Source organism: Scyliorhinus canicula, chromosome 4 (genome assembly GCF_902713615.1).
Source record: "Scyliorhinus canicula chromosome 4, sScyCan1.1, whole genome shotgun sequence".
In the NCBI taxonomy this organism is placed as follows: domain Eukaryota; kingdom Metazoa; phylum Chordata; class Chondrichthyes; order Carcharhiniformes; family Scyliorhinidae; genus Scyliorhinus; species Scyliorhinus canicula.
The window spans coordinates 37,414,109-37,437,942 of NC_052149.1; the positions used below are offsets into that span (position 1 = coordinate 37,414,109).

Here is a 23,834-nt window from a genome sequence, read left to right on the forward strand (position 1 = left end):
GTTGGTCTGTACACTCGCCATGGGAGCGTTGTACAGGAGCTTTACCCAAGCGGTGAACCCTGTTCCAAGCCCGAACCGCTCCAGTACCTCTATGAGGTATTTCCACTCGACTCTGTCGAAGGCCTTTTCTGCGTCCAGGGAGACGATCACCTCTTGTGTTCCCTCCCCGGAGGGGGTCATTATCACGTTCAGCAGGCGCCTGATGTTCGCGGTAAGCTGTCTACCTTTGACAAAGCCCGTCTGGTCCTCTGTGACCACCTCAGGTACACAGTCTTCTAGCCTTTTGGCTAGGATTTTGGCCAGTATTTTGGCGTCTGCATTCAGCAGAGATATGGGTCTGTATGACCCACATTCCGTTGGGTCTTTGTCTTTCTTAGGTATCAGCGAGATTGAGGCCTGTGCTAACGTGGGTGGCAACGTGCCCCTAGCTAGCGAGTCTGTGAACATCTCCCGCAGGTGCGGGGCCAGCGCTGTCGCAAATATTTTGTAGAAGTCCGCCGGGAATCCGTCCGGTCCCGGCGCCTTCCCCGCCTGCATGGAGCTAATGCTCTCCATGATCTCTCCCAGTGCTAGTGGTGCTTCCAGATCCCGTTTTCTGCCCTCTCCCACAACTGGTATGTCCAGTCCGTCAAGAAACCGGTTCATCCCAGCCTTCCCCGTTGGGGGCTCTGAGGTGTACAGCTCTTGGTAGAAGGCCTTGAAGGTTTTGTTAATCCTCTCTGGTTCTGTTTCCAACGTGCCTCTGGTATCTCTGATTTGCACAATTTCTCTGCTGGCTGCCTGCTTTCTCAGCTGGTGGGCCAACAGGCGGCTGGCTTTGTCTCCGTGTTCGTATAGGGCCCCGCGTGCCTGGCGGAGTTGGTGTACTGCTTTCCTGGTGGAGAGCAGGTCAAAGTTCCTTTGTAATTCTTTTCTCTCCGCCAGGAGTTCTACAGTCGGGGCCTCGGAGTATTTATGGTCTACCTCCAGTATGGAGTCGACCAGCTTCTGCCTAGCCACCCTTTCCTCCCTATCTCTTTGCGCTTTGTAGGTTATGATTTCCCCTCTTAGTACGGCCTTAAGCGCTTCCCAGAACGTGGAGGGTGAGACCTCCCCGTTTTGGTTGATCTCAGTGTACTCCGCTATGGCCTGCGCTATCCTTTCGCTGAAGGCCTTGTCGGCTAGTAAGGCACCGTCCAACCTCCATTTGGGGCGCTGGGCCCTTCCCGTCTCTAGTCGCACATGTACTATGCGCACATGTACTTCGGGGCCTCACGGTAGCATGGTGGTTAGCATCAATGCTTCACAGCTCCAGGGTCCCAGGTTCGATTCCCGGCTGGGTCACTGTCTGTGTGGAGTCTGCACGTCCTCCCCGTGTGTGCGTGGGTTTCCTCCGGGTGCTCCGGTTTCCTCCCACAGTCCAAAGATGTGCAGGTTAGGTGGATTGGCCATGCTAAAAATTGCCCGTAGTGTAAGGTTAATGGGGGGATTGTTGGGTTACGGGTATACGGGTTACATGGGTTTAAGTAGGGTGATCATTGCTCGGCACAACATCGAAGGCCGAAGGGCCTGTTCTGTGCTGTACTGTTCTATGTTCTATGTTCTACATCCATGTAGTGTGGAGCGTGGTCTGATATCACAATTGCGGAGTATTCCACCTTGTCTATCTCTGGAAGCACCGTTTTCCCCACCACAAAGAAGTCAATTCTGGTGTACACGTTGTGTACTGGGGAGAAGAAAGAGAATTCTTTCTCCCCCGGGTGGGCGAATCTCCAGGGGTCTACTGCTCCCATCTGCTCCATATAGTGACTGAGTTCCCTTGCCATGTTTGAGGTTTTCCCCGTTCTGGGGTTTGATCTGTCCGTCGTTGGGCCCTGTACACAGTTGAAGTCCCCCCCCATGATTAGTCGGTGCGTCGCTATGTCCGGGATTTCTGCCATGGTCTTTTGGATGAAGCTCGTGTCGTCCCAGTTGGGCGCGTACACGTTAACTAGAACTACCGGCGCCCCATCCAGGGCCCCGCTGACCATGACATACCGTCCCCCTGGGTCCGTAACCGTCTTTGTCGCCCTAAACATTGTCCTCTTGCCAATCAGGATCGCCACCCCCCTGGCCCTTGCCCCATAACAGGAATGATAGGTTTGTCCCACCCAGCCCTTTCTTACCCGCAGTTGGTCCTGCTCCCTCAAGTGCGTCTCTTGGAGGAAGACTATGTCGGCCCTCATGTTTCTAAGGTGGGTGAGGACTCTAGATCTCTTCACTGGGCCGTTAAGTCACCTTACGTTCCAGGTGACTATTCTGGTGGGGGGCTTCTGCCCCCTTGCTCCTGTGGGGTTAACCATATTTGTCCGGTGGACGCGCCCCTGCCCTCTGGGGTTTCCCTTTGTTAGGGGGCCGTCCAGGATGTCCACTATCACTGCTCTCCCCATGCGGTCGGGTCCCTGCGCTCCGGGGTTCCCCCTTGTCCCGGGGACACCCGCCATGGCCGTCCACTGTGTGTCCGCCACGCGGGTAGTCCCCTGCACTCCGGGGGGCCCCTTCACCCACAGACCGTACTGGGTGGGTGCTTGCAGCAGTTCCCTGTTTCGAGCCCTTGTCTGTGGCACTTTGTGGCCCTATTCCCTTTCTGGCCTCTTTTGTCCCTTCGTCCCTGCATTTCCCCTCCCTGGTCTCTCGCCCCCCGAGTGCCCCCCCCCCCCCCCCGCTCTATCCCTTTCGGGGATACCCCTGTATACCCCTCCATTGCCCCTCTCTCCCCCATTCCTGTCCCCATTTGCTCTCCCACCTTTGATGGGTGATCCCCCCCCTCCCCTGCCTGGCGCCTTCCCCCCTGTTGGGGGTGCGCTGCGGCCCTGCTCTGTTGCGCGCCCCCTTCGCTAGCTTTCCTGCTAGCACGGTGGCTCCCCTCTCGGAGGTTGCTGTCCCGCTTCCCCTCTCCCCTCTCCAGTACTCCCGTTCCCTCCAAATATATTTTAGCAAGTTGCTGAAAAATCCATTTTGGAGTGAAATAAAAAGGAATCTATAATTTTAATATGGTTTAGGAAGGGGGGTAAAACAGATGCCTTCTCAAGTTTCTGAGAACAAATGGAATCGGAGATAGAATAGGTGGATGCTATAAATCTAACTCTATAAAATTTACTTCATATACTATGAAGCTCCAATGACAGCATGAAAAATCCTTCATAGAAACTTTCAAAAAGTAAAAAAGTTTTACAATTTGATTAGTTCATACCTCTAGGTTATAGAGTACTCTGAAGGTGGACATCCCTGGTGCTGATGATCGGAACAGACTCTCCAAAATAGTGTTTGCACTAGGCTGATGCTGTTGCTTCGAAGACAGTGAGGGTGACTTTGATGTTTGGTGACTTGAATCAGTCAGCAATGTTTTCTGCTAAAGATAAAATCAATCATCAGTTTAAACCTGCTATTCTACAAGTCCTCCTCATTCGCCGAGTACATGTTAGAGTCCACGCAATTAACAATCTACCGTCCAGGTAAAAAGAGAGAATTTTGCAATACTAACTCAAGAACTTGGCATATCGGAGGTAGACATGCCTGCCTCCCAGCTTCCCAACCTCTGCCACACACAAGCCCAAACAAATTCACTCAATACTCTTTTTGGAAAAGAAAATCTGTATTAGCATCTGTTAACTTATTTAAACAGAGATAGATTTGACGCAACAAATGATACGTTAAACTAATTTAATGATAGTCATGTATAAGCAGGAGCAATAGGATATATTTGACGCCAAGGTTTCAGGTGCCTGGAACTACTCTCATTCTCCAGATGTGAGAGACATGGGGGAGTGAGTGGCAGGGTTATATTTCTAAGCATTATATTTTTAATTTTTTCGCTTTCAAGATAGGAGTTTTATCAGAGGCACCAAAAACTACCGGGTTTCATGACACAAAATAAGAGATTTTGCAGATCCATGAGTCACTGATACTCACTCCTACAACTCATCTGTGACTCACACAAGCTCCTGAAAAACACAATATTTGTGCAACACTTCTGAAATCTCAGATGAAGCAGGTAGAAAGGCACACCCCATTATAGGAACATACATCGTTATTCTCCTAGATCCACAGGGCTGCAAGCAAAGTCCCGCAGAAGCTTTAGCCAGCTTCTCGGTCATTGATATGGGCCCTGAAATAAGTGTGTTTATCTTGGAGAGCTAAAAGTTAGATAGACCAGGACAGTTTTTCATGACAATCCAACCACAGGGAAGTTGATATTTTTCTAATATACATTTGATCAGGTCAGAAAAAGCAAATGTTTGAAAGTAATTGATAATTCCTTTCATGATATTGATATATACTTATTTTGTGAGTATATATACCGCAAGGGAGACAATGATGTAGTGGCAATCTCACCAGACTAGAAATCCAGAGGCTCAGATTAATACTCTGGGACATGGGTTCAAATTCCACCATAGCAGCTGGTGGAATTTAAATTCCACTAATAAATTTGTAATATAAAGCTACTCTCAGTAAAGGTGGCCATGAAACTATTAGTTGTGGTAAAAACTCATATGGTTCACTCACGGCCTGATGGGCTGAATGGTTTTCCGCACTGTAGAGATTGTATGACTCTACTCTAAATGATTCTAAATGCTGCAAAGTGGGATTACTGTAGATTAGTTTTTATTTGTCGGTGCAGGTTAATGGGCCGAAGGGCCTCTTCTGTACCGCATGATTCTATGATTCGTAACTACCTTCTGAAGTGGCCACACAAGCCACTCAGTTTAAGGGCAATTAGGGAAGGGCAGAAAATGCTGGCCTTGCCAGTGACGCCAACATTCCATTGAAGAATAAAATAAATATCGTTTGGACTACAGTGCAGGAGGTCATTTGGTCCATCGAGTCTGCACCAACCCACCAAAGGAGCACCGTACCCAGGTCCACCTTATCCCTGTAACCCCACCAACCGTTGGTCACAGGAGCAATTTAGCATGGCCAATCCACCTAACCTGCACATTTTTGGGCTGTGGGGCTAATCGGAGCACCCGGAGGAAACCCAGCAGATAATGTTGAAAATGTGCAAACTCCAGTCTCCAAAAGTCAGAATCAAACCCGGGTCCCCATGTAGCCACCTGGGGTGGCCACGTCCCGATTCCAAAATGAATACTCGCAAAGAGTGCAGGGAAAAATGGACAGCACTAGGAAAACAAGCAGGTGCAAGGTTTCCTGTGGATTGGAACTTGCAGAACCCAGACAGAACTGAAACTACAAGCCATTAGCATAGTAATGAGCTATCTCCGGGGACAAAAAGAAACATTGAAACAATCGGTACCAGGACAGACTCCCCGGCGCCAGTGGAGGCTAAAACAAAGGCAGGCCAACGGTTACCTAGAGCCCGCCCAACGATTGGGGAACGACCAGTTATTGGAGAGAATCGATACAAACGATTGGGACATGGTCCAATTAATTGGGACCGAGTCCAGGGTCCGCCCAAAAGGGCGCGAAACCCTGGGGGGCTATAAAACAGAGCTCCTAAGGTCAGTTCGCTCTCTTATTTTCTTCATCTTCACCTTGGCCTTTGGCTCTCAGCGACGAGAGGCCCGCCAAGCACCAGCCAAGTAAGTCTAAGGTCAACGCACGCTACGAGATAGACGCTCCTAGCTACTATTCTATACCAATTCGAAGCCAGCAGTATCAACGGCCATTGTTCCTCTGGCTGAGTGGGCACTCGAAACTAAGTATAGGCTTTTAGTAGTAGTTGTAGTTTAGTGAGTAGAGTTTGTGCAGGAGTAATAATTGACTGTGCGTGTAAATAAATGTGCATTGGTTTCAAACTTACTAACTGGTGTATCGAGTCATTGATCAGTATTCGGTTTTGAACCTTGTGGTGGTATCAGAAAGATACCTGGCGACTCTTGAGCAAATTAAGGAAAAGCATAACGAGCATCACTCAACACTGTGAGGCAGTGCTAACCACTGTCACCCAAGAATTACACCACCCCATAAACGTGGTACTGTATCTACATGGCTTTTTTGTTTGCTGGTAGAACCTTATTACAATTGTTTAGACTGGAGCTTGTCAGAGGATGGATAGCTCTTCCTTGGCCTATTGTGATCATGTTACCATAGAGTTTATGGCTAAAATGGGAGGTCAGGCATATTCTTTATATAGAGGTAAGAATGTTACACTTCCTTGCATGATTTGTATTCATCTTCTCTGTGCATAGACCCACTGATAATATTGCTGATAATATAACAGAAAACCGTTCTTCATGCTACACTGACCCAGCTAAGATGAGGATTCTCACACAAAACATTAAGGAACTGATGTATACTGTTTAAAGTTCAAGGCATCAGCTAAAGTTTAGGCGCTCCAATTTTTCCACATCATAAGGGAGACTGTTGCTGTGCTTCATCTAAAAACAATTTTAACATTGGATAAATTACAAACAATGCAGCTACTTACTTTCCTGCCTAAAGCATCAAGTGTATCCAGTGCCTCTTGAATGGCTGGATCAGTAGGAACCAACAACAGCAACTTTCTAACACGCACTGTTATCCTGAAAGATGAATAGGTAAATAAATAGAATTTCTATAATGCAATCAAGATTTTTTTTCTTACAGTCTGCACAAATACACCCTGTTTTATCTTTGCTTTGTGTTAAAAATATTTTAAATGATTATGAAAAAATATCAAACAAGTGCAAAACGGTCAGCACGGTGGCCTAGTGGTTAGCACACGGCAATGAGGTCCCAGGTTTGATCCCGGTTCTGGGTCACTGTCTGTGTGGAGTTTGCACATTCTCCCTGTGTTTGCGTGGGTTTTGCCCCCACAACCCAAAGATGTGCAGGTAGGTGGATTGGCCACGTTAAATTGCCCCTTAATTGGAAAAAATGAATTGGATACTCTGTTTTAAAAAAACAAGTGCAAAACATTTGGACCTTGCATTTCTACAGATTTTTCGTTGTAGAGCCCAACAATTTCAAGGAATTGAATTTCAACTCCTACTCAAAAGTAGAATTGGTTCATGCTCCAGCGATCCTTCAGTGCTTGACCTTTTCTCATGTGCAATATGGTGCTGCAAATTTAGTGTCTGTGCCCCCCACACACTGTCAATTCCCAATCCAGCAGTCTCATCACATAAATATCTAAAGTGAAGGTGAAGACATTGTTATTTTAATGGAGAACTCCACATTATCTATGGGGGTTTCTCACAATAACCACAGTAAAACATAGCCAATGCCTAAATATAAAAAAAAAGTTCTACAGGTCCGGCCTGATCATTAATATTTTGCTTTGAAAATTATAAATAAACTATTCTACTTGAAACTATGGAATCTCACCTTGGTTCTTCAAGGTTGGCAAGTTGGTAAAGCATATCAAACACATTACAGACCAGTGCCATCACAACACCAGGCAGTGACTTCTCCTGTTCCAAAGATAAAGGAACTAGTCAGAAACACATGAGCAGAGATCCAAATAATAAACATCAACTTCTAACATTTTAAATTGCAAACATTTTAAATTGCACTCAAATAAGATTAATGCTACTCATCAAGTATTCAATAGAAAAGTTACAGTAAATTACAAAATACAATACTAGAAAGTACAAATGGTTTATATAGAATTATTATAGAATGCCCAGCACAAACACAGGTTTAGAAAGTCTTGTATTATGACTGACTTCCTGTCACCGAACATTGGACGTCTTTTATTTGTGACCAACCAAATGTTATGCCTTCCCGTTTTTAAATAATACAGGAAATCAATACACTTCTGCAAACACTGTAGTGGTTCACTTGAAGAGCTAAGGTTCAGACTGCCTCATATGAGCATGAGGGCACTGTGGTGGCAAAGTGATTAGCACTGCAACCTCATAGCACCAGGGACCTGGGTTCAATTCCAACTTTGGGTGACTGTATGGAGTTTGCACATTCTCGCCGTGTCTGCGTAGGTTTCCTCCGGGTGCTCCTGTTTCCTCCAACAGTCCAAAGGTGTGCAGGTTAAGTGGATTGGTCATGCTAAATTTCCCCTTAGTGTCCAAAGATGTGCAGCTTAGGTGTGGTTAGAGGGATAGGGTGGGAAAGTGGGCCTTGGTAAGATGCTCTTTCAGAGGGTCAGTGCAGGCTCAAGGGCAAAAATGGCTGTCTTCTGCAACGTAGGGATTCTATAGATTCGCAAGCTCGGGCCAAAAGCCAAACTCCAGTGTCAAAGAACCACTTTCACCGTCCTCCTTTTATTGTCTCAATTTCAAAAAAATTGATGAAGCATTTTGATAGTTTTTCATTAATATCTGCAACATTTATATAAAAACTTTGTCTAACCTGTTCCATAGCATAAGCTGAGTTGATCACACTGCTGCTGGCAGATGAATCAACTGAACTTCCCGATGCTGTCCCCATCACTGGCATCTTTATAGTTAATACTTGCTCGTCTGAAAATCCCAGTTGGTGGAGCAATTTTTGATCTTTGTTCATGGTCAACTAGAAGAACAAGAACACATGATTTTCATTTTCAGAAAATAAGCAACACAACGGAGATAATCAGGTTGTAAAGCTGTTTGACTTTTATTTGCTATCACTATAGAACAGGTAATAAATAAAAACCTGGATGGAGAGGGAGAAAAGATTTTTTAAAACGAGTGTTATAAAAAATAAAAATGTAAGTGGCAAAGCGCTCCTGCACATTTGCTTTGTGTCCGCAGAGTCATTGTTATGCGACAATTTTTTCCCCTCATCTTTCACAGGATGTGAAATCTCTGGCTAAGCTACCATTCTTTGACCATCCTTAGTTGCTTCAAGAAGTCATGAGCTGCCTTCTTGAACTGTTGCAGTCCATGTGCTGTAGGTACACCCATGGTGCTATTAGCAAGGGAGCTTGAGGATTTTGACCCAACGACAATGAAGGAACGGCGATATATTGCCAAGTCAGGATGGTGTGCATGACAGAGGAGTGAAGCCAGGGAAGAATTTGAAAAAAAAATGGGAATTTTAAAATTACTTTAATCGGGAGTTAACATAGGTCAGTGATTACGAGTAATGGATGAACAGAACCGAAACTTGATACGAGTTAGAACATGGGTTGCAGACCTTTGTAATGAATATCACACTGACCACAGGACCAGATGAAGTCAAAATAGTAGTGGTGAAACTTGTATTATGTAATATCATGGAACGGTGGCACAATGGTTACTGCTGCTGCCTCACAGCTCCAGGGACCCAGGTTCAATTCCCGCCTCAGTTGCACTTTCTCCCCGTGTCTGTGTGGGTTTCTTCCAGGTGCTCCCTTTTCCTCCCACAGTCCAAAGATGTGAAGGTAGGTCAATTGGCTATGCTAAATTGCTTCTTAAGTGTCCAAAAGGTTAGATGGGATTACTGGGCGGCAGCATGGACTTAGGTAGGGTGCTTTTTACAAGGGCCGGTGCAGACCTGACGGGCCAAATGGCCTTCTCTGCACTCTAAATTCTATGAATCCCTGATACCCATTGGGATAGAAACATAACAAATCGAATCATGAATAAGACTTGAATAGTTCAAACTACTCCAAACAACAAATGTAACAAAAGAGAATAAATTGTACTCCAGGATCTTGAGTTAATAAATATAAAATTCTTCCTGATATCATTAGTAAAAGTTTAAGCGAGAGGCCCAGAGAGATAACATGGTGCTCAAAATGGCTATTTTGGCCATATTTCAAGATGTATTGACACCAGCACCGCAATTAAACACAGAGATAACATGTCCTGTGAATTACCTCCTTAAAAAAAATATAAGGATCCTATACTCGTGAATAGTCATCAGTTAAAATTGAATCAGGTAAAATTTCCAGAAGCTTGTTAGGACAAGAATCTATGCTGAAAAAGTAACAGTTTAATATGAGTGACTACCTGGGGAATCTCTCTTTGGGAATTAACTGAAAGCTGTTTAACTATTTCAGAGCTGGAAGAGTAATCTCTCTCTAGTGAGAGCTGTTTGTCTAGGAAAATAACTTTCCCTCTTTCGGTGGTTTAGTCAGAAGCAAACTATTAAGATTAATCTTCCAGATCCGAAATCTTAAATCATTCACATATTTGGATGACCTCAAGTTAATGAAGATAGAATATGGAAGGCTGGCCAGGTGCACATTGGAATAGCCATCTATAGTCGTAACAAAAGGTATGAATGAGGGTTTGCATGAGCCGATATTCATGCAATAATACGGAAATGGAAATAGGCAGTTTGGTGACAGGAATGTGTGGTCAGAAGTCCACCTCAGGGTTAAATACGACGCCAAGATTGCAAACAGTTTGGTTCAACCTCAGACAGTTATCAAGGAGGGGGATGGAGTTGGTGGCTTGGAGAACAGAGATTATGGTGGATAGCGAAGGCAATAATTTAACTTTTTTCTAATATTTTGTTGGAAGAAATTTCTCCTCATCCTGTGCTAGATGTCAGATAAGCAGCCTGACAATTTAGAGACAGTGGAGGCGTTAAGGAAGGTGGTGGCAATGTAGAGTTGGCTGTTGTAAGCATAAATGTGGAACTGATCTTGGGGGATGTCATGGGCAATCATGCAGGTGTGAGAATAAAATCCAGTGCAGATGACTCACTGGCTGGGATTTGATAGGCAGAACTGGAACTAAGCAAGGGCAGTTCCACTCAGTTGGATGATAGAGAAGAGGCTTTGGAGAAGATGATGAAGTCAACTGTGCCAAAGGCTGCAGATAAATAAAAAGGATGATGAGGGATAGTTCAACATGATCACATTCGTTTAAAAAATGTTGCTCGATCCAGGTTGAGCAAATATCAGCTCCTTCTGTGCACAAAACACATTTTTAAGGACCCATGCACTTCAATGAAGAGGCACATAATGAGGGGCAATAATTGGGAGGGGCAATAATTATGGCATTGCCCATCTCATGAGAGAAATCTATTAAAATACACTCTCCTGATGTAGAAATTTAATACCATTTCATAAATGGCATTCTATGGGGAAATGATGGAGTCAATGGTTCTGAAACCTTTCCTCTTCCCCCACCCCACCCCATTCCTAACCAATAAAAATACAGGCATCGTCAAATTTCCACCTCTGGCTTGTTTATTTTTCCTTCTTTTTTTCTTTACTCACCAAACTATCATTGGCAAATATTTGTAAGTTATCCAAAGGACAGTTGACCTGTGATACTATCTTCCACCTGACACTCCCAATAGTCTCGTTGCTGTGAGCCTGTAAAGTGGACAGAATGCCATTATTATAGTTAGGTACTAAATGTATATGAACATGCAAACTGGCACACTTGGTTGGGATAGGCTATGTCCAATGTATATGGTTAAATTTCAGAGTACTGACCTTAATCTGGCAAACTGCACACGTTTAATAAAATATTTTACCGAGGAATCATAAATAAACAGTGACAATGACAATAATGCAGTCAGACTTTGAGCTGAAGCCAGAAAGATAAATTCAACATTTTGCCAAAAATATTGTGACAAACTAGAAGATGATCAGATTCAAAAATCAACATACGCTATATAGGACTGAGTTTAATCCTTATGATGCTGCTGCTGCCAGTTCAGCAAATGTTTTGATGGCATCCACTTCTCTAGTTTGCCATGAGTTATCATTTCAAGCTAGTGAAGAGTTCAATGTTAGACCCAACAACATATTGAAACCTCAACAACATATTGAAAGATTAGCCTCATCACTTCCATAATGTGCATAGCTCAACCTTTAATATCCACAATTTTGATTCACAATTTAATTCAACTGAACTAAACCAGAGGGTCAAGCCACTTGGACATGCTCTAGAATGGAGGTGCTCATTAAAGTGTGCTACAGCCTAGGTTTTTTTCTGAGATCTGCAAATAAAACATGATGATACAAAATGACATTATGCAAACAGCATAATGCTTTCAGTATCAAAAAAAACTTGATTTTTGCATGTATTATACCCTTTAAATTACAGATATATTGACTCGATCTCTGCAATCTCACTAACCCTTTACTATAGATGAGGAGCGAAACACTCCAGCAACAAATTCAAATACAGATGCACAGGTCATGTTTGTGCCACCATTTCACTTTTTAATGTTCATGTTCATTTTATTTTCCTTTTTTAATTCACTTTTTACTTGTTCATAGGTTGCAATTTACTTCTTTCTAATTAGAATTTTGTTATTTTACTTTCCTCTGATGTATGAAGTTGTAATCATAGGACATCTTTTCTGTTAACCTTCATTTTTTATCCATTGCAATTTGTTGAAGGAATGAAGTATTCCCTAAAGTTTTGCTTCACACGGGGAACTAATTGCTACCTTCAGGACAGAGAACAAATTACCAGTAAAAAGGGAGCTGTGAGCCACAAAAAAAATCTTGGTTCAGTCAGAATTTGCCTTCTGCAATTCCTATAATAGTTTTCAGGTGAGTTTATTTTCCTCCCCTTTTAAAGGGGTAATGAAAATGAAAATGAAATGAAATGAAAATCGCTTATTATCACGAGTAGGCTTCAAATGAAGTTACTGCGAAAAGCCCCTAGTCGCCACATTCCGGCGCCTGTTCGGGGAGGCTGGTACGGGAAGAAGCTCTAAAATTTAAGTGGCAAAATAGAAGCTTTATAAAAATGTAAATATCATTCCTTTTAGCAGAGGAAAGGAAACAGAATTATCCCAGCAGCTGGGTATTCTGTGGAAGTTTGAAGTATATCCGTGTGGGGTCACAAAAGCAGAAACCCAACAACACTAACCTCTATACCAAATGTTTCTTTCGTAGAATCGCAGATGACCGAGATAGTTACAGGATGTCCATGGAAAGAGGCGCCGTGAGGTAGGATAGTCCGAGGAACAGAATATAGATCCTGCACAAATGATGATCACAAATTTAATAAAAAAGAAACCTTAACCCCGAGATAAAGATGGTGCAGTGGGAAAGAACATGGATACACCAACAGCCACACTATCTCAGAACAGAAGAAGTCTGACATACTCTAATTGTCCACAAATTTCCAATGCCAGAAACAAGGTGCTTCTGTACAGGAAGAAAGGAGAATCATTCAAGTTGGTCCTCAGAATTTCTCCAAAGACAACTGATTAAGTTTTTTAAAATGACAAAGGACTTTGAATACCAAGCCTCTGTTTATATTGTTTCCCCTATTTTTAGAGAAAAATATTAGTACAGTACAAATACCACAGGCATACTAGCCTGCCCCCACTTTTCAGGCTCTTCATGCTTTGATGTCCCAATTTATTTATTTTACACAATTAAACATTTGTCTTTCTTTAAAAAAGGAAGACTAAATTAAGCACTTAGTTTTCCTAGGGAACATTTTTCTCTTTATGCCTGATGCTCACTGTTACCGTCTCCTTCGCTTTTCCGTTCTGCCTGGACTTACTACACTAATTTCAATAATACATCCACTTCCTTTGGGCTCTAGCCCTATTTGGACATCATCACGTGGCCTTAAAGTTTCTGTCATCTGAGAGCTTCCAAGCCTGTTTACCCTATCTCTAGTTTGTCCCTCATTCACCCATGTTTTAACCCATGTCAGGACTTCATTCCTTTGACTTCCTATATTTTCCAACTTCTCCCTAATCCCAGTATTTCTTCCCATTTAATTAGCTCAGTCTCCAATCCACACCTATTTTTCCTTTCTTCTATTAGGCAACCTTCCTCCTCTAGACTCCAGTGTCTCAAAATCTGGTTCAGTTGAGTTCTGCCATCTAATTCTACTAGAGTTGAAGGTTCCACTTTCCCAGTTTTGCTTCCCATATGATAAAGGAGGTTAACTAGAAAACAAAAAACGCTGCACTGGGACTTATCCTGGTGTAAAATAAGATATTAAGCTTAGAGTATTAAATATGAATAAATCAATTAGTAAAAGAAAGGGCATTGCTATTTACTGGAAATATAATCACTCATTTGCTCACCTCTATTGTGATCACGTATCTTTCAGCAAGTAACAGCAGCCGCTCAATTATGACAAGTTTACTGGACCTACAATTGAGAAGTAAACATTATGTACCTTGACACGCCCGTACAAAAACATAATGCAGAGTTAGATTCGGCTTTTTGGTTCTTGGGGTGAATGGGATCAAAGGATATGGAGGGAAGGCGGGACAAGGCTATTGAGTTGGGTGATCTACCATGATCATAATGAATGGCCGAGCAGGCTCAAAGGGCCAAATGGCCTCCTCCTGCTTCTATTTTCTATGTTTCTATAAAGTAAAATGTCCTAAGTCCTGTACCACGATACTGAAATAGACACGTCATTGAAACATTAAGCACACAAAACTCACATGTAGGAAAAGACTAGAGGGTGGCAGTGGTTAGCACTGCTGCCAAATGGCACCGAGGACCCGGGTTAGATTCCCGCCCCGGGTCACTGTCCGTGTGGTGTTTGCACATTCTCCCCATGTCTGCTTGGGTTTCACCCGCACAACCTAAAGATGTGCAGGGTAGGTGGATTGGCCACGCTAAATTGCACCTTAATTGGAAAAATTAAAAAATAATAATTGGGTACTCTAAATTTATTTTTAAAAAAGGAAAAGACCATCAGGGGCATCCAAACTGGCTCACACTGCTGTGAAGCACAAGTGGATAACCCAATCCAACAGCAGCCATGTGATGTCCAGGAGATCCCAATGACCATGCTTATATTTCATGGTATTCACATGCAGTCTCTGCCCTGGTAGAAACTGGGGCAGTCCTCTTTTGAAGGTTTGTTGAGAGTCAACACTCACCATGCAGAGTAATGTGCGGCTTAAATAATTATACCTTATCTTGTGGGCAGCACGGTGGGGCAGTGTTTAGCACTGCTGCCTCACAGCACCAAGGACCAAGGTTCGATCCCGGATCCGGGTCACTGTGTGGGTGGAGTTTGCACATTCTCTCCTGCATAGGTTTCACCACAACCCAAATAGATGTGCAGGGTAGGTAAATCGGCCACGCTAAATTGCCCCCTAATTGGGAAAAAAATAATTGGGTACTCTAAAAAAAAATTTTAAATTATACTTTTTCTAGGGCAAGGCGTGAAGCAGAGAAGAAAGCTAGGTAGTTTATTCACCGGACTTGAATGAGCCTGACAAAGAAATGTGTGTACAATGATAATTATGAATTGCTACCTCACAGGCTTATCAATGAGCATTTTCAAGCCTGGAAATTCAATAACCTAATTTGTTAAGTTTCAATAGGCATCTGAACTAACTCTGAAGAGTTTCCCAGGTGGCTGTGGTCAAAATCAGAGCATGTGTGTTTTCATTCTCAATATCATGTAACCCATCAAGATTTAAAATCTAGGGCAGCACGGTGGCGCAGTGGTTAGCACTGCTGCCTCACGGCGCCGAGGTCCCAGGTTCGATCCTGGCTCTGGGTCACTGTCCATGTGGAGTTTGCACATTCTCCCCGTGTTTGCGTGGGTTTCGCCCCCACAACCCAAAGATGTGCAGAATAGGTGGATGGGCACGCTAAATTGCCCCTTAATTGGAAAAAATGACTTGGGTACTCTAAAATTTATTTTTAAAAAGGATTTAAAATCTAAAACACGAGTTTACAGAGCACAAAAATATGAGAATGAAGACTAGATTTACCTAGATGGAGACTGTACTGACGTAGCTACAGTAGGCATGGCTGTAGCTGTCAGCATTTTAGTTGCTCTTGTAACAGCATGTGTCAAAGTAGGGCCACCTAGTGCCGAACTGGCAACCTGCAACGGCAAGAAATTAGCAAAATACAAGATCGTACAAAAAACAAGATCACAATGATAATAAAACATCAAGATTTAAATTCTCCACTTACCTCCAAACGTTTGTAACAGTCTGCTATGAATTTCTTATGAAGGGAAACAGAGTCCTGAAAGAGAAATAAAGCGGTAATGGGCAGTCTTTGGATTTTTTTCACCATATTATGATGACAGACATGACATTTTTTGATATCTGGAATTCATTTCTGATGTTTTATCAAGAACTTCAGAGAAACTAAACAGCTTCAAAATGGAGCATTCCCAAGCTGTAATCCCAGTTTGAATACAAAAGCAATTTTTCCTCACCATATACCCTTTTTTAAAGCACATTTATTAGGAACATTAAGTAGCAGAAATAAAGATGATACTCATCACATTCGGCAATTTCTTGTCACGCTGCCTAATTTTTTAAAAATCTGTAGCAGTGCCAAAATACTTAGCTCTGGCATGGTTTTACTCAATTTCAGATACAGTTCAATCTCCACATATAAATTAATAGAGCATCACACTTAATAGGCAAAATCATTTGACACAATTTTAGTGCTAGACAATTTCAGTTTCCTAGCATAATCTTCATCAGTATCCACTACAATAAAAGGTCCTCGGCTTACACTTCATTTCTTTTATAAGAATCAGAATTATTGCTAATGAATGATGCAATAAACTCTTAAAAAACGCAAGTCAGAGAGAAAGCTATGAAGGCAGACGCAAAGCTCATGGAATGTTAAAGGCTAACGGTAAATTTAACCAATTTTTAAAAATTCTTTCTTGGCACTGCTGGCTGGGCCAAAATTTATTGTCCAAATGCCCTTGAGGGGCATTTAAGGGTAATGAATCATTTATCCTATCAGGATATCCATTTCAGACACATTTGGCTTTTGCAGTGTACCTTTTTTAAACGGGGATTGAGGCTGATGTAGCTGTAATTAATGATCAGATGGATTGCTTCATGGGCAATTTCTTCATCTGGTGATTCCATGGCAATTCTCCAGATGAAATCCATTCCTGTTAGCTCCAGCTTTTCAACATGCTGGTCATTGGAAACAAAATGGTACAGCAGTTAATTGTCCCCACCCAAGCAGCAACTCATTTTAATTTCTTAATTTTGCCATGCATTTTCTAAAACAGTTCTTAGCAGTACAGATCAACAGAAATAATGACCAATGTTTTTTGGGAAGTAATGCACAAGGCACACACTTCAACAACTGTTTTTATAAAATACACATGCAGTCAATTCCTTCCATGAATACAATTCAATTATCCACAGAACATGCTCATTTTAAGCCAGAGCAGGTTTTGGGATATTCTACACACGATAAACCATTCCATGCAGTTTTTGCTGGTGACCTTTCAAGGCACTCGCTTTCCTACTTCTTTGACCAAGCTTTTAGTCATCTGACCTAATTATCTCATTGTGTGGCTCAATTTCATGTTTGGTTTCATAATGGTCCTGAGAAGCATCTTGTTTTTATTATGTTAAAAGTGCTGTACAAATAAAAGTTTTTTTTAAAAAGGGGGAATTTAGCATGGCCAATCCACCTGCTTGCATATCTTTGGGATGTGGGGGTGAGACTCACGCAAACATAGGGAGAATGAGGAAATTTGGCACGTCACCTACGACTTTCACCAACGTCTACAGATGCACCATAGAAAGCATTCTTTCTGGTTGTATCACAGCTTGGTATGGATCCTGCTCTGCCCAAGACCGCAGGAAACGACCAAAGGTCATGAATGTAGCCCAATCCAACAAACCAGCCTCCCATCCATTGACTCTGTCTACAATTCCCGCTGCCTTAAGGACCCCACGCACCCCGGACATGCTCTCCTCCACCTTCTTCCGTCAGGAAAAAGATACCAAAGTTTGAGGTCACGTACCAACCGACTCTAGAACAGCTTCTTCCCTACTGCCATCAGACTTTTGAATGGACCTACCTCGTATTAAGTTGATCTTTTCTTTACACCTTGCTATAACTGTAACATTATATTCTGCAGTCTCTCCTTCCTTCCCTATGTACGGTATGCATTGTTTGTACAGCATGCAAGCAACAATACTTTTCACTGTATACTAATACATGTGATAATAATAATTCAAATCAAATCAAAATGTGCAAACTCCACAAGGACAGTGACCCGGGGCTGGAATTGAACTCGGGTCCTCAGCGCCGTGAGGCAGCAATGCTAAACACTACGCCACCCTGCCGCCTTATGCAAATAAAAGTGTGTTGTTGAAAAAGGATGGCTGGGATATATTTTGATTGTCAGATAAATCAGATGCCGGTTACACCTGACCCATTATTGCAAGATAAGATCAGATAGATCTTTGAAGCTGGAATTCATTTTGATATTATGAGCTAGCTTGCTGGCAGCTAATCTTCTGGGAGGGAGGGAAATCCAACCATTATATAAAGGCAGCCTGAAGGTCAGCTGGAAAATGGAGACACAGCACCATGAGAGTCAGCGGTGCAAAGTGAGGTATATATTGCCCATTTTAAGGATGATCTAGTTACCCTGCCAGAAAGCCAGGTGCATAAGACTGCCTCAGAAATTACCATGGTCTGCAGCCTGGTCATCTTGGGGTCAAAACACCTACAAGCCACCAACAGGCATCACACATGCCCTCGAATAAGTCAAAGAAGCCTTTTAACACACATGCCACAGCCACTGGAGTAGCGTGTTGAAGCACCGAGCTTGGTAAGCGCTCTACAGACAAGGATATGCAAAAAAGTGTTTTATGGATTTCAATGTAAACATGCGTGAGGTTATCCACTGTGATATACATAATTGATCTGGACGAAGGTACAGGTGGTCTGATCAGCAAGTTTGCAAATGATACTAAGATTGGTGGAGTTGCAGATAGCGAGGGGGACTGTCAGAGAATACAGCAAAATATAGGTAGATTGGAGAGTTGGGCAGAAAAATGGCAGATGGAGTTCAATCCAGGCAAATGCGTGGTGATGCATTTTGGAAGATCCAATTCAAGAGCGGACTACAGGGTCAATGGAAGAGTCCTGGGGAAAATTGATGTACAGAGAGATCTGGCTGTTCAGGTCCATTGTACCCTGCAGATGGCAACGCAGGTCGACAGAGTGGTCAAGAAGGCACACAGCGACTTCCGGTTGCGGCTATGCAGAGCTAAGCCGCACGTTTGGCAGCTCCCGCTACTTAAGGACTATTGGGCCTATTTGAGGGCCCCAAACGGCGCTGTACCGACAAATCCCGGTGGGGGAAGGTGTCTGGAGGAGCATTCCCCGCAATTTATGGTGCTCACCCGGAGTGGGGCAAAGGAAAAAGCTGCAGCAGCTCCACAAGAAAAGCGGGGGAAGAAGGACAAAATGGCGGAACGGCGGAACACCCGAGGACTGGTGGAAGTGGCCGCAGGCGCAGCAAGCTTCTCTTCTGCGCTGTTTTGCGGAGCTGAAGGCTGAGTTGCTGGACTCCCTGAATGCGACTACCAACAGGCTGCTTGAGACCCAGGCGGCCCAGGAGATGTCCATTCGGGAGTTGCAGCAGCAGGCAGCTGAGAGGGAGGAGGAGGCCGTGGTCCTCGTGGGGAAAGTGGAGTTGCACGAGGCACTTCATAAAAAGTGGCAAGACCGCTTGGAGGAGCTGGACGTTCGCACGAGGCGAAAGAATTTGAGGATCCTGGGCCTGGAGGGATCGGATCTTACATACATAGAACAGTACAGCACAGAACAGGCCCTTCGGCCCTCAATGTTGTGCCGAGCAATGATCACCCCACTCAAACCCACGTATCAATCCTATACCCGTAACCCAACAACCCCCCCCTTAACCTTACTTTTTAGGACACTACGGGCAATTTAGCATGGCCAATCCACCTAACCTGCACATCTTTGGACTGTGGGAGGAAACCGGAGCACCCGGAGGAAACCCACGCATACACGGGGAGGACGTGCAGACTCCACACAGACAGTGACCCAGCCGGGAATCGAACCTGGGACCCTGGAGCTGTGAAGCATTTATGCTAACCACCATGCTACCGTGCGGCCCTAACCGTTACGTCGTATGTGACCACAACGTTGAGCTCGTTGATGGGAGCGGGGTCCTTCCATTTGCCCCTGGAGCTTGAGGGAGCCCACAGAGTGCTGGCCAGGAGGCCCAAGACAAATGAACCCCCGCGGGCGGTTCCATCGATTCAGCGACCGGGAGTGTGTGCTGCGCTGGGCCAAGAAAGAGATGGGCAGCAAGTGGGAGAATTCGGTAGTGCAAATCTACCAGGACTGGAGTGCGGAGGTGGCTAAGCGGCGGGCCGGGTTCAACCGGATGAAGGTGGTGCTGTATGCCAGGCAGGTCAAATTTGGAATGTTGCAGCCTGCGCATCTGTGGGTGACATACAAGGACCGGCACCACTACTTCGAGTCCCCGGAGGAGGCATGGGCCTTTGTACAGGCGGAGAAGCTGGACTTGAACTAGGGTCTGGGGACACACTATGGCCGTTGCTGTTTTCGCTGTTGCTGTTCTTTAACTTTGACATGTGTGTTTTATATGCTGGTTTTCTTTTTGCTCTGTTTCCGGGCGGGTCTGTCTGTTGGGTATGGTTGTGGGTTATGTGGGGAATGTTGGGGGTTTGTGTTTTATATGTTCTCTTCTGTACGGGGCTGGGGGTTGGGGTGAAACTGGATTTTGGGGAGCTGTGTCAGAAGGGTGGGGTGTGGCAGTATTAAAGCACGGGCTTTCCTCTGGTTTCCCGCGCTGCGGGGCAGGGGGGGTGGAGCTGGCGGTGGGGGCGTGGCCTCTACTGGTTTTCTTTCCCACGCCGAAGCGGTGCCAAGGAGGTGTGGCAAGAGGGGGATGACCCCATGCCGGGATGGGATGGGTTTTGGCGGGAGCAGCCGGGGTCAGCTGACTCACGGAAGTACCATGGAGGGTGCGTCGCGGCTAGGAGGGGTGCTAGCCTGGGGGTGGGGGGGGATACCGGGTTGCTGCTGGAATGGCCAGGAAGGAGCTGGTGTGGGCCAGGGGGGGTAGAGGAGAGGCGTTATCGCCATGGGGAACGGGTCGGGCGGGGCGCGCTGGCCTGGGGCGAGCAGTCGATAAGCTATGGCTAGCCGGCGGGGGAGGGGGACGGGTTGCCCTCTGATCCGGCTGATCACCTGGAACGTGAGGGGGCTGAATGGGCCGGTTAAGAGAACTAGGGTATTTTCTCATCTGAAGGGGCTGAAGGCGGACGTGGCTATGCTCCAGGAGACCCACTTGAAGGTGGCGGACCAGGTTCGTCTGAGGAAGGGTGGGTGGGGCAGGTTTTTCACTCAGGATTGGACGCGAAGAACCGGGGGGTGGCGATTCTGGTGGGGAAGAGGGTGGCATTCGAGGCGGCTGAGGTGGTGTCGGACAAGGAGGGCAGATATATTATGGTGAAGGATAGGCTGCAGGGAGAGAAGGTGGTGCTGGTTAATGTATATGCCCCGAATTGGGATGATGCTGGCTTCATGAGGCGCTTGTTGGGCCGCATTCCAGACCTGGAGGCAGGGGGCCTGATCATGGGGGGAGACTTTAACACAGTGCTGGATCCCCCACTGGACCGGTCCAGTTCAAGGACGGGTAGGAGACCGGCGGCGGCCAAAGTGCTGAGGGTGTTTATGGACCAGATGGGAGGGGTGGATCCCTGGAGGTTTGGGAGGCTGAGGGCGCGGGAGTATTCCTTTTTCTCTCATGTCCATAGGGTTTATTCCCGAATAGATTTTTTCGGCCTGAGCAGGGGATTGATCCCGAAGGTGCAGGATACCAAGTATTCGGCCATAGCAATTTCAGACCATGCTCCGCACTGGGTTGATCTGGAGATGGGGGAGGCGCGGGACCAGCGCCCGCTATGGCGCCTGTATGTGGGGATGCTGGCTGATGAGGTGTGTAGGAGGGTCCGGGGAAGTATTGAGGGGTATCTTGATACCAACGATACGGGGGAGGTCCGGGTGGGGATGGTCTGGGAGGCTCTGAAAGCAGTGATCCGGGGGGAGCTGATCTCCATCCGGGCCCATAGGGAAAGGAGGGAGAGGGAGAGACTGGTGGGGGAGCTCTTGGATGTGGATAGGAGATACGCGGAGGCACCGGAGGAGGGGTTTCTGGGGGAACGGCGTAGTTTGCAAGCCAAGTTCGACTTGTTGACCACTAGAAAGGTGGAGACACAGTGGAGGAGGGCGCAGGGCGCGGTATATGAGTATGGGGAGAAGGATGTTGGCGCATCAGCTCCGTAGGCGGGATGCGGCTAGGAAAATTGGTGGAGTGACGGATAAGGGTGGGAATGTAGTGCAGAAGTAAATGGGATCTTTAGGGACTTCTACGAGGAACTGTACCGGTCGGAGCCTCCGATGGGAGGGGGGATGGAGAGCTTCATGAACAGGCTATGTTTCCCAAAGGTTCAAGAGGAGCTGGTAGAGGGGCTGGGGGCACCGATAGAGTTGGAGGGGCTAGTCAGGGGGAATTTGACAAATGCAGTCAGGTAAGGCGCCGGGGCCGGATGGGTTCCCGGTGGAATTTTATAAAAAGTATGCGGATCTAGTGGGCCCCCTGTTGATGCGAGCCTTCAATGAGGCATGGGAGGCTTTGCCCCCGATGATGTCGCGGGCACTGATCTCTCTGATCCTGAAGCGGGATAAGGACCCCTTGCAGTGTGGATCATACAGGCCTATCTCGCTCCTCAATGTTGACGCTAAGTTGCTGGCGAAGATCCTGGCCACCAGGATAGAGGACTGTGTGCCAGGGTTGATACACGAGGATCAGACAGGATTTGTCAAGGGACGGCAGCTCAACACGAATGTGCGGAGATTGCTAAATGTTATTATGATGCCGGCGGTGGAGGGGGAGGCGGAGATAGTGGTGGCGCTGGATGCAGAGAAAGCGTTTGATAGAGTTGAGTGGGGGTACCTGTGGGAGGTGCTGGAGCGGTTTGGATTCGGGGAGGGGTTCATCAAATGGGTGAGGTTGCTCTACGCGGCTCCGATGGCGAGTGTAGTTACCAATGGAAGGAGATCTGAGTACTTTAGGCTCTACCGTGGGACCAGGCAGGGGTGCCCCCTGTCCCCCTTGCTCTTTGCATTGGCGATTGAACCTTTGGCTATGGCATTGAGGGAGTCAGGGAGATGGAGGGGTCTGGTCCGGGGTGGGGAGGAACATCGAGTATCGCTGTATGCGGACGACCTGCTGTTGTATGTGGCGGACCCAGAATGGGGAATGCCGGGGGTGATGGAGCTGTTAGCGGAGTCTGGGGGCTTCTCGGGCTATCAGTTAAATTTAGGCAAGAGTGAGCTATTTGTAGTACACCCGGGTGATCAGGAGGAGGGAATTGAGAGGCTCCCGTTTAAGAGGGCAGTGAAGAGTTTCAGATACCTGGGGGTGTAGGTTGCCAGGAGTTGGGGGACTCTCCATAAGCTTAATTTTACCAGGCTGGTGGAGCAGATGGAGGAGGAATTTAAAAGGCGGGACATGGTGCCGCTATCGTTGGCGGGTAGAGTGCAGTCCGTCAAAATGACGGTTCTCCCGAGGTTCTTGTTCCTCTTTCGGTGTTTGCCCATCTTTATCCCTAAGGCCTTTTTTAGAAGGGTGACTAGCAGCATCATGAGCTTTGTTTGGGCGCATGGGACCCCGAGGGTGAAGAAGGTCTTCTTGGAGCGGGGTAGAGATGGGGGGGGCTGGCGTTACCCAATCTCTCGGGGTATTATTAGGTGGCCAATGTGTCGATGGTGCGCAAGTGGGTGATGGAGGGGGAGGGGGCAGCATGGAAACGGATGGAGGGGGCGTCCTGTGGAGATACAAGCCTGGGGGCCCTGGTAACGGCGCTGTGGCCGCTCCCTCCTACGAGGTATACCACGAGTCTGGTGGTGGCGGCTACCCTCAAGATTTGGGGGCAGTGGTGGCGACATAGGGGAGCTCGATGGAGGCTCCGTTAAGGGGGAACCATCGGTTCGTCCCGGGGAACATTGATGGGGGAATTCCAGGGTTGGCACAGAGCGGGCATCAGACAGCTGAGGGACCTGTTCATTGATGGGAGGTTTGCGAGCCTGGGGGAGTTGGAGGAGAAATTTGGGCTCCCCCCGGGGAACATGTTCAGGTACCTGCAGGTAAAGGCGTTTGCTAGGCGGCAGGTGGAGGGATTCCCTTCGCTTCCCGCGAGGGGGGTGAGCGATAGGGTGCTTTCGGGGGTCTGGGTCGGAGAGGGGAAGATATCTG

The 23,834-nt window shown here is 46.1% G+C and overlaps 1 protein-coding gene across 3 annotated transcripts in view; it reads right to left on the reverse strand.

Annotated features, from left to right (window-relative positions):
* The window catches only part of usp24 (ubiquitin specific peptidase 24), a 200,945-nt gene that overhangs the window by 84,091 nt on the left and 93,020 nt on the right, over nucleotides 1-23,834 (reverse strand). For 2 of the 3 annotated variants that reach the window (XR_005460306.1, XM_038794055.1), the window contains exons 21-30: nucleotides 16,543-16,683; nucleotides 15,710-15,763; nucleotides 15,502-15,617; nucleotides 13,843-13,909; nucleotides 12,663-12,773; nucleotides 11,048-11,146; nucleotides 8,266-8,424; nucleotides 7,285-7,370; nucleotides 6,407-6,500; nucleotides 3,212-3,370 (exon numbers count right to left, since the gene is read on the reverse strand). Coding sequence is in view for 2 of the 3 variants with exons in the window: in XM_038794055.1 (XP_038649983.1) it covers nucleotides 3,212-3,370; nucleotides 6,407-6,500; nucleotides 7,285-7,370; nucleotides 8,266-8,424; nucleotides 11,048-11,146; nucleotides 12,663-12,773; nucleotides 13,843-13,909; nucleotides 15,502-15,617; nucleotides 15,710-15,763; nucleotides 16,543-16,683 (1,086 nt within the window). In the remaining variant the exon portion in view is untranslated. The remainder of the gene's footprint in view (nucleotides 1-3,211; nucleotides 3,371-6,406; nucleotides 6,501-7,284; nucleotides 7,371-8,265; nucleotides 8,425-11,047; nucleotides 11,147-12,662; nucleotides 12,774-13,842; nucleotides 13,910-15,501; nucleotides 15,618-15,709; nucleotides 15,764-16,542; nucleotides 16,684-23,834) is intronic. The other variant, XM_038794056.1, reaches the window with a different exon arrangement.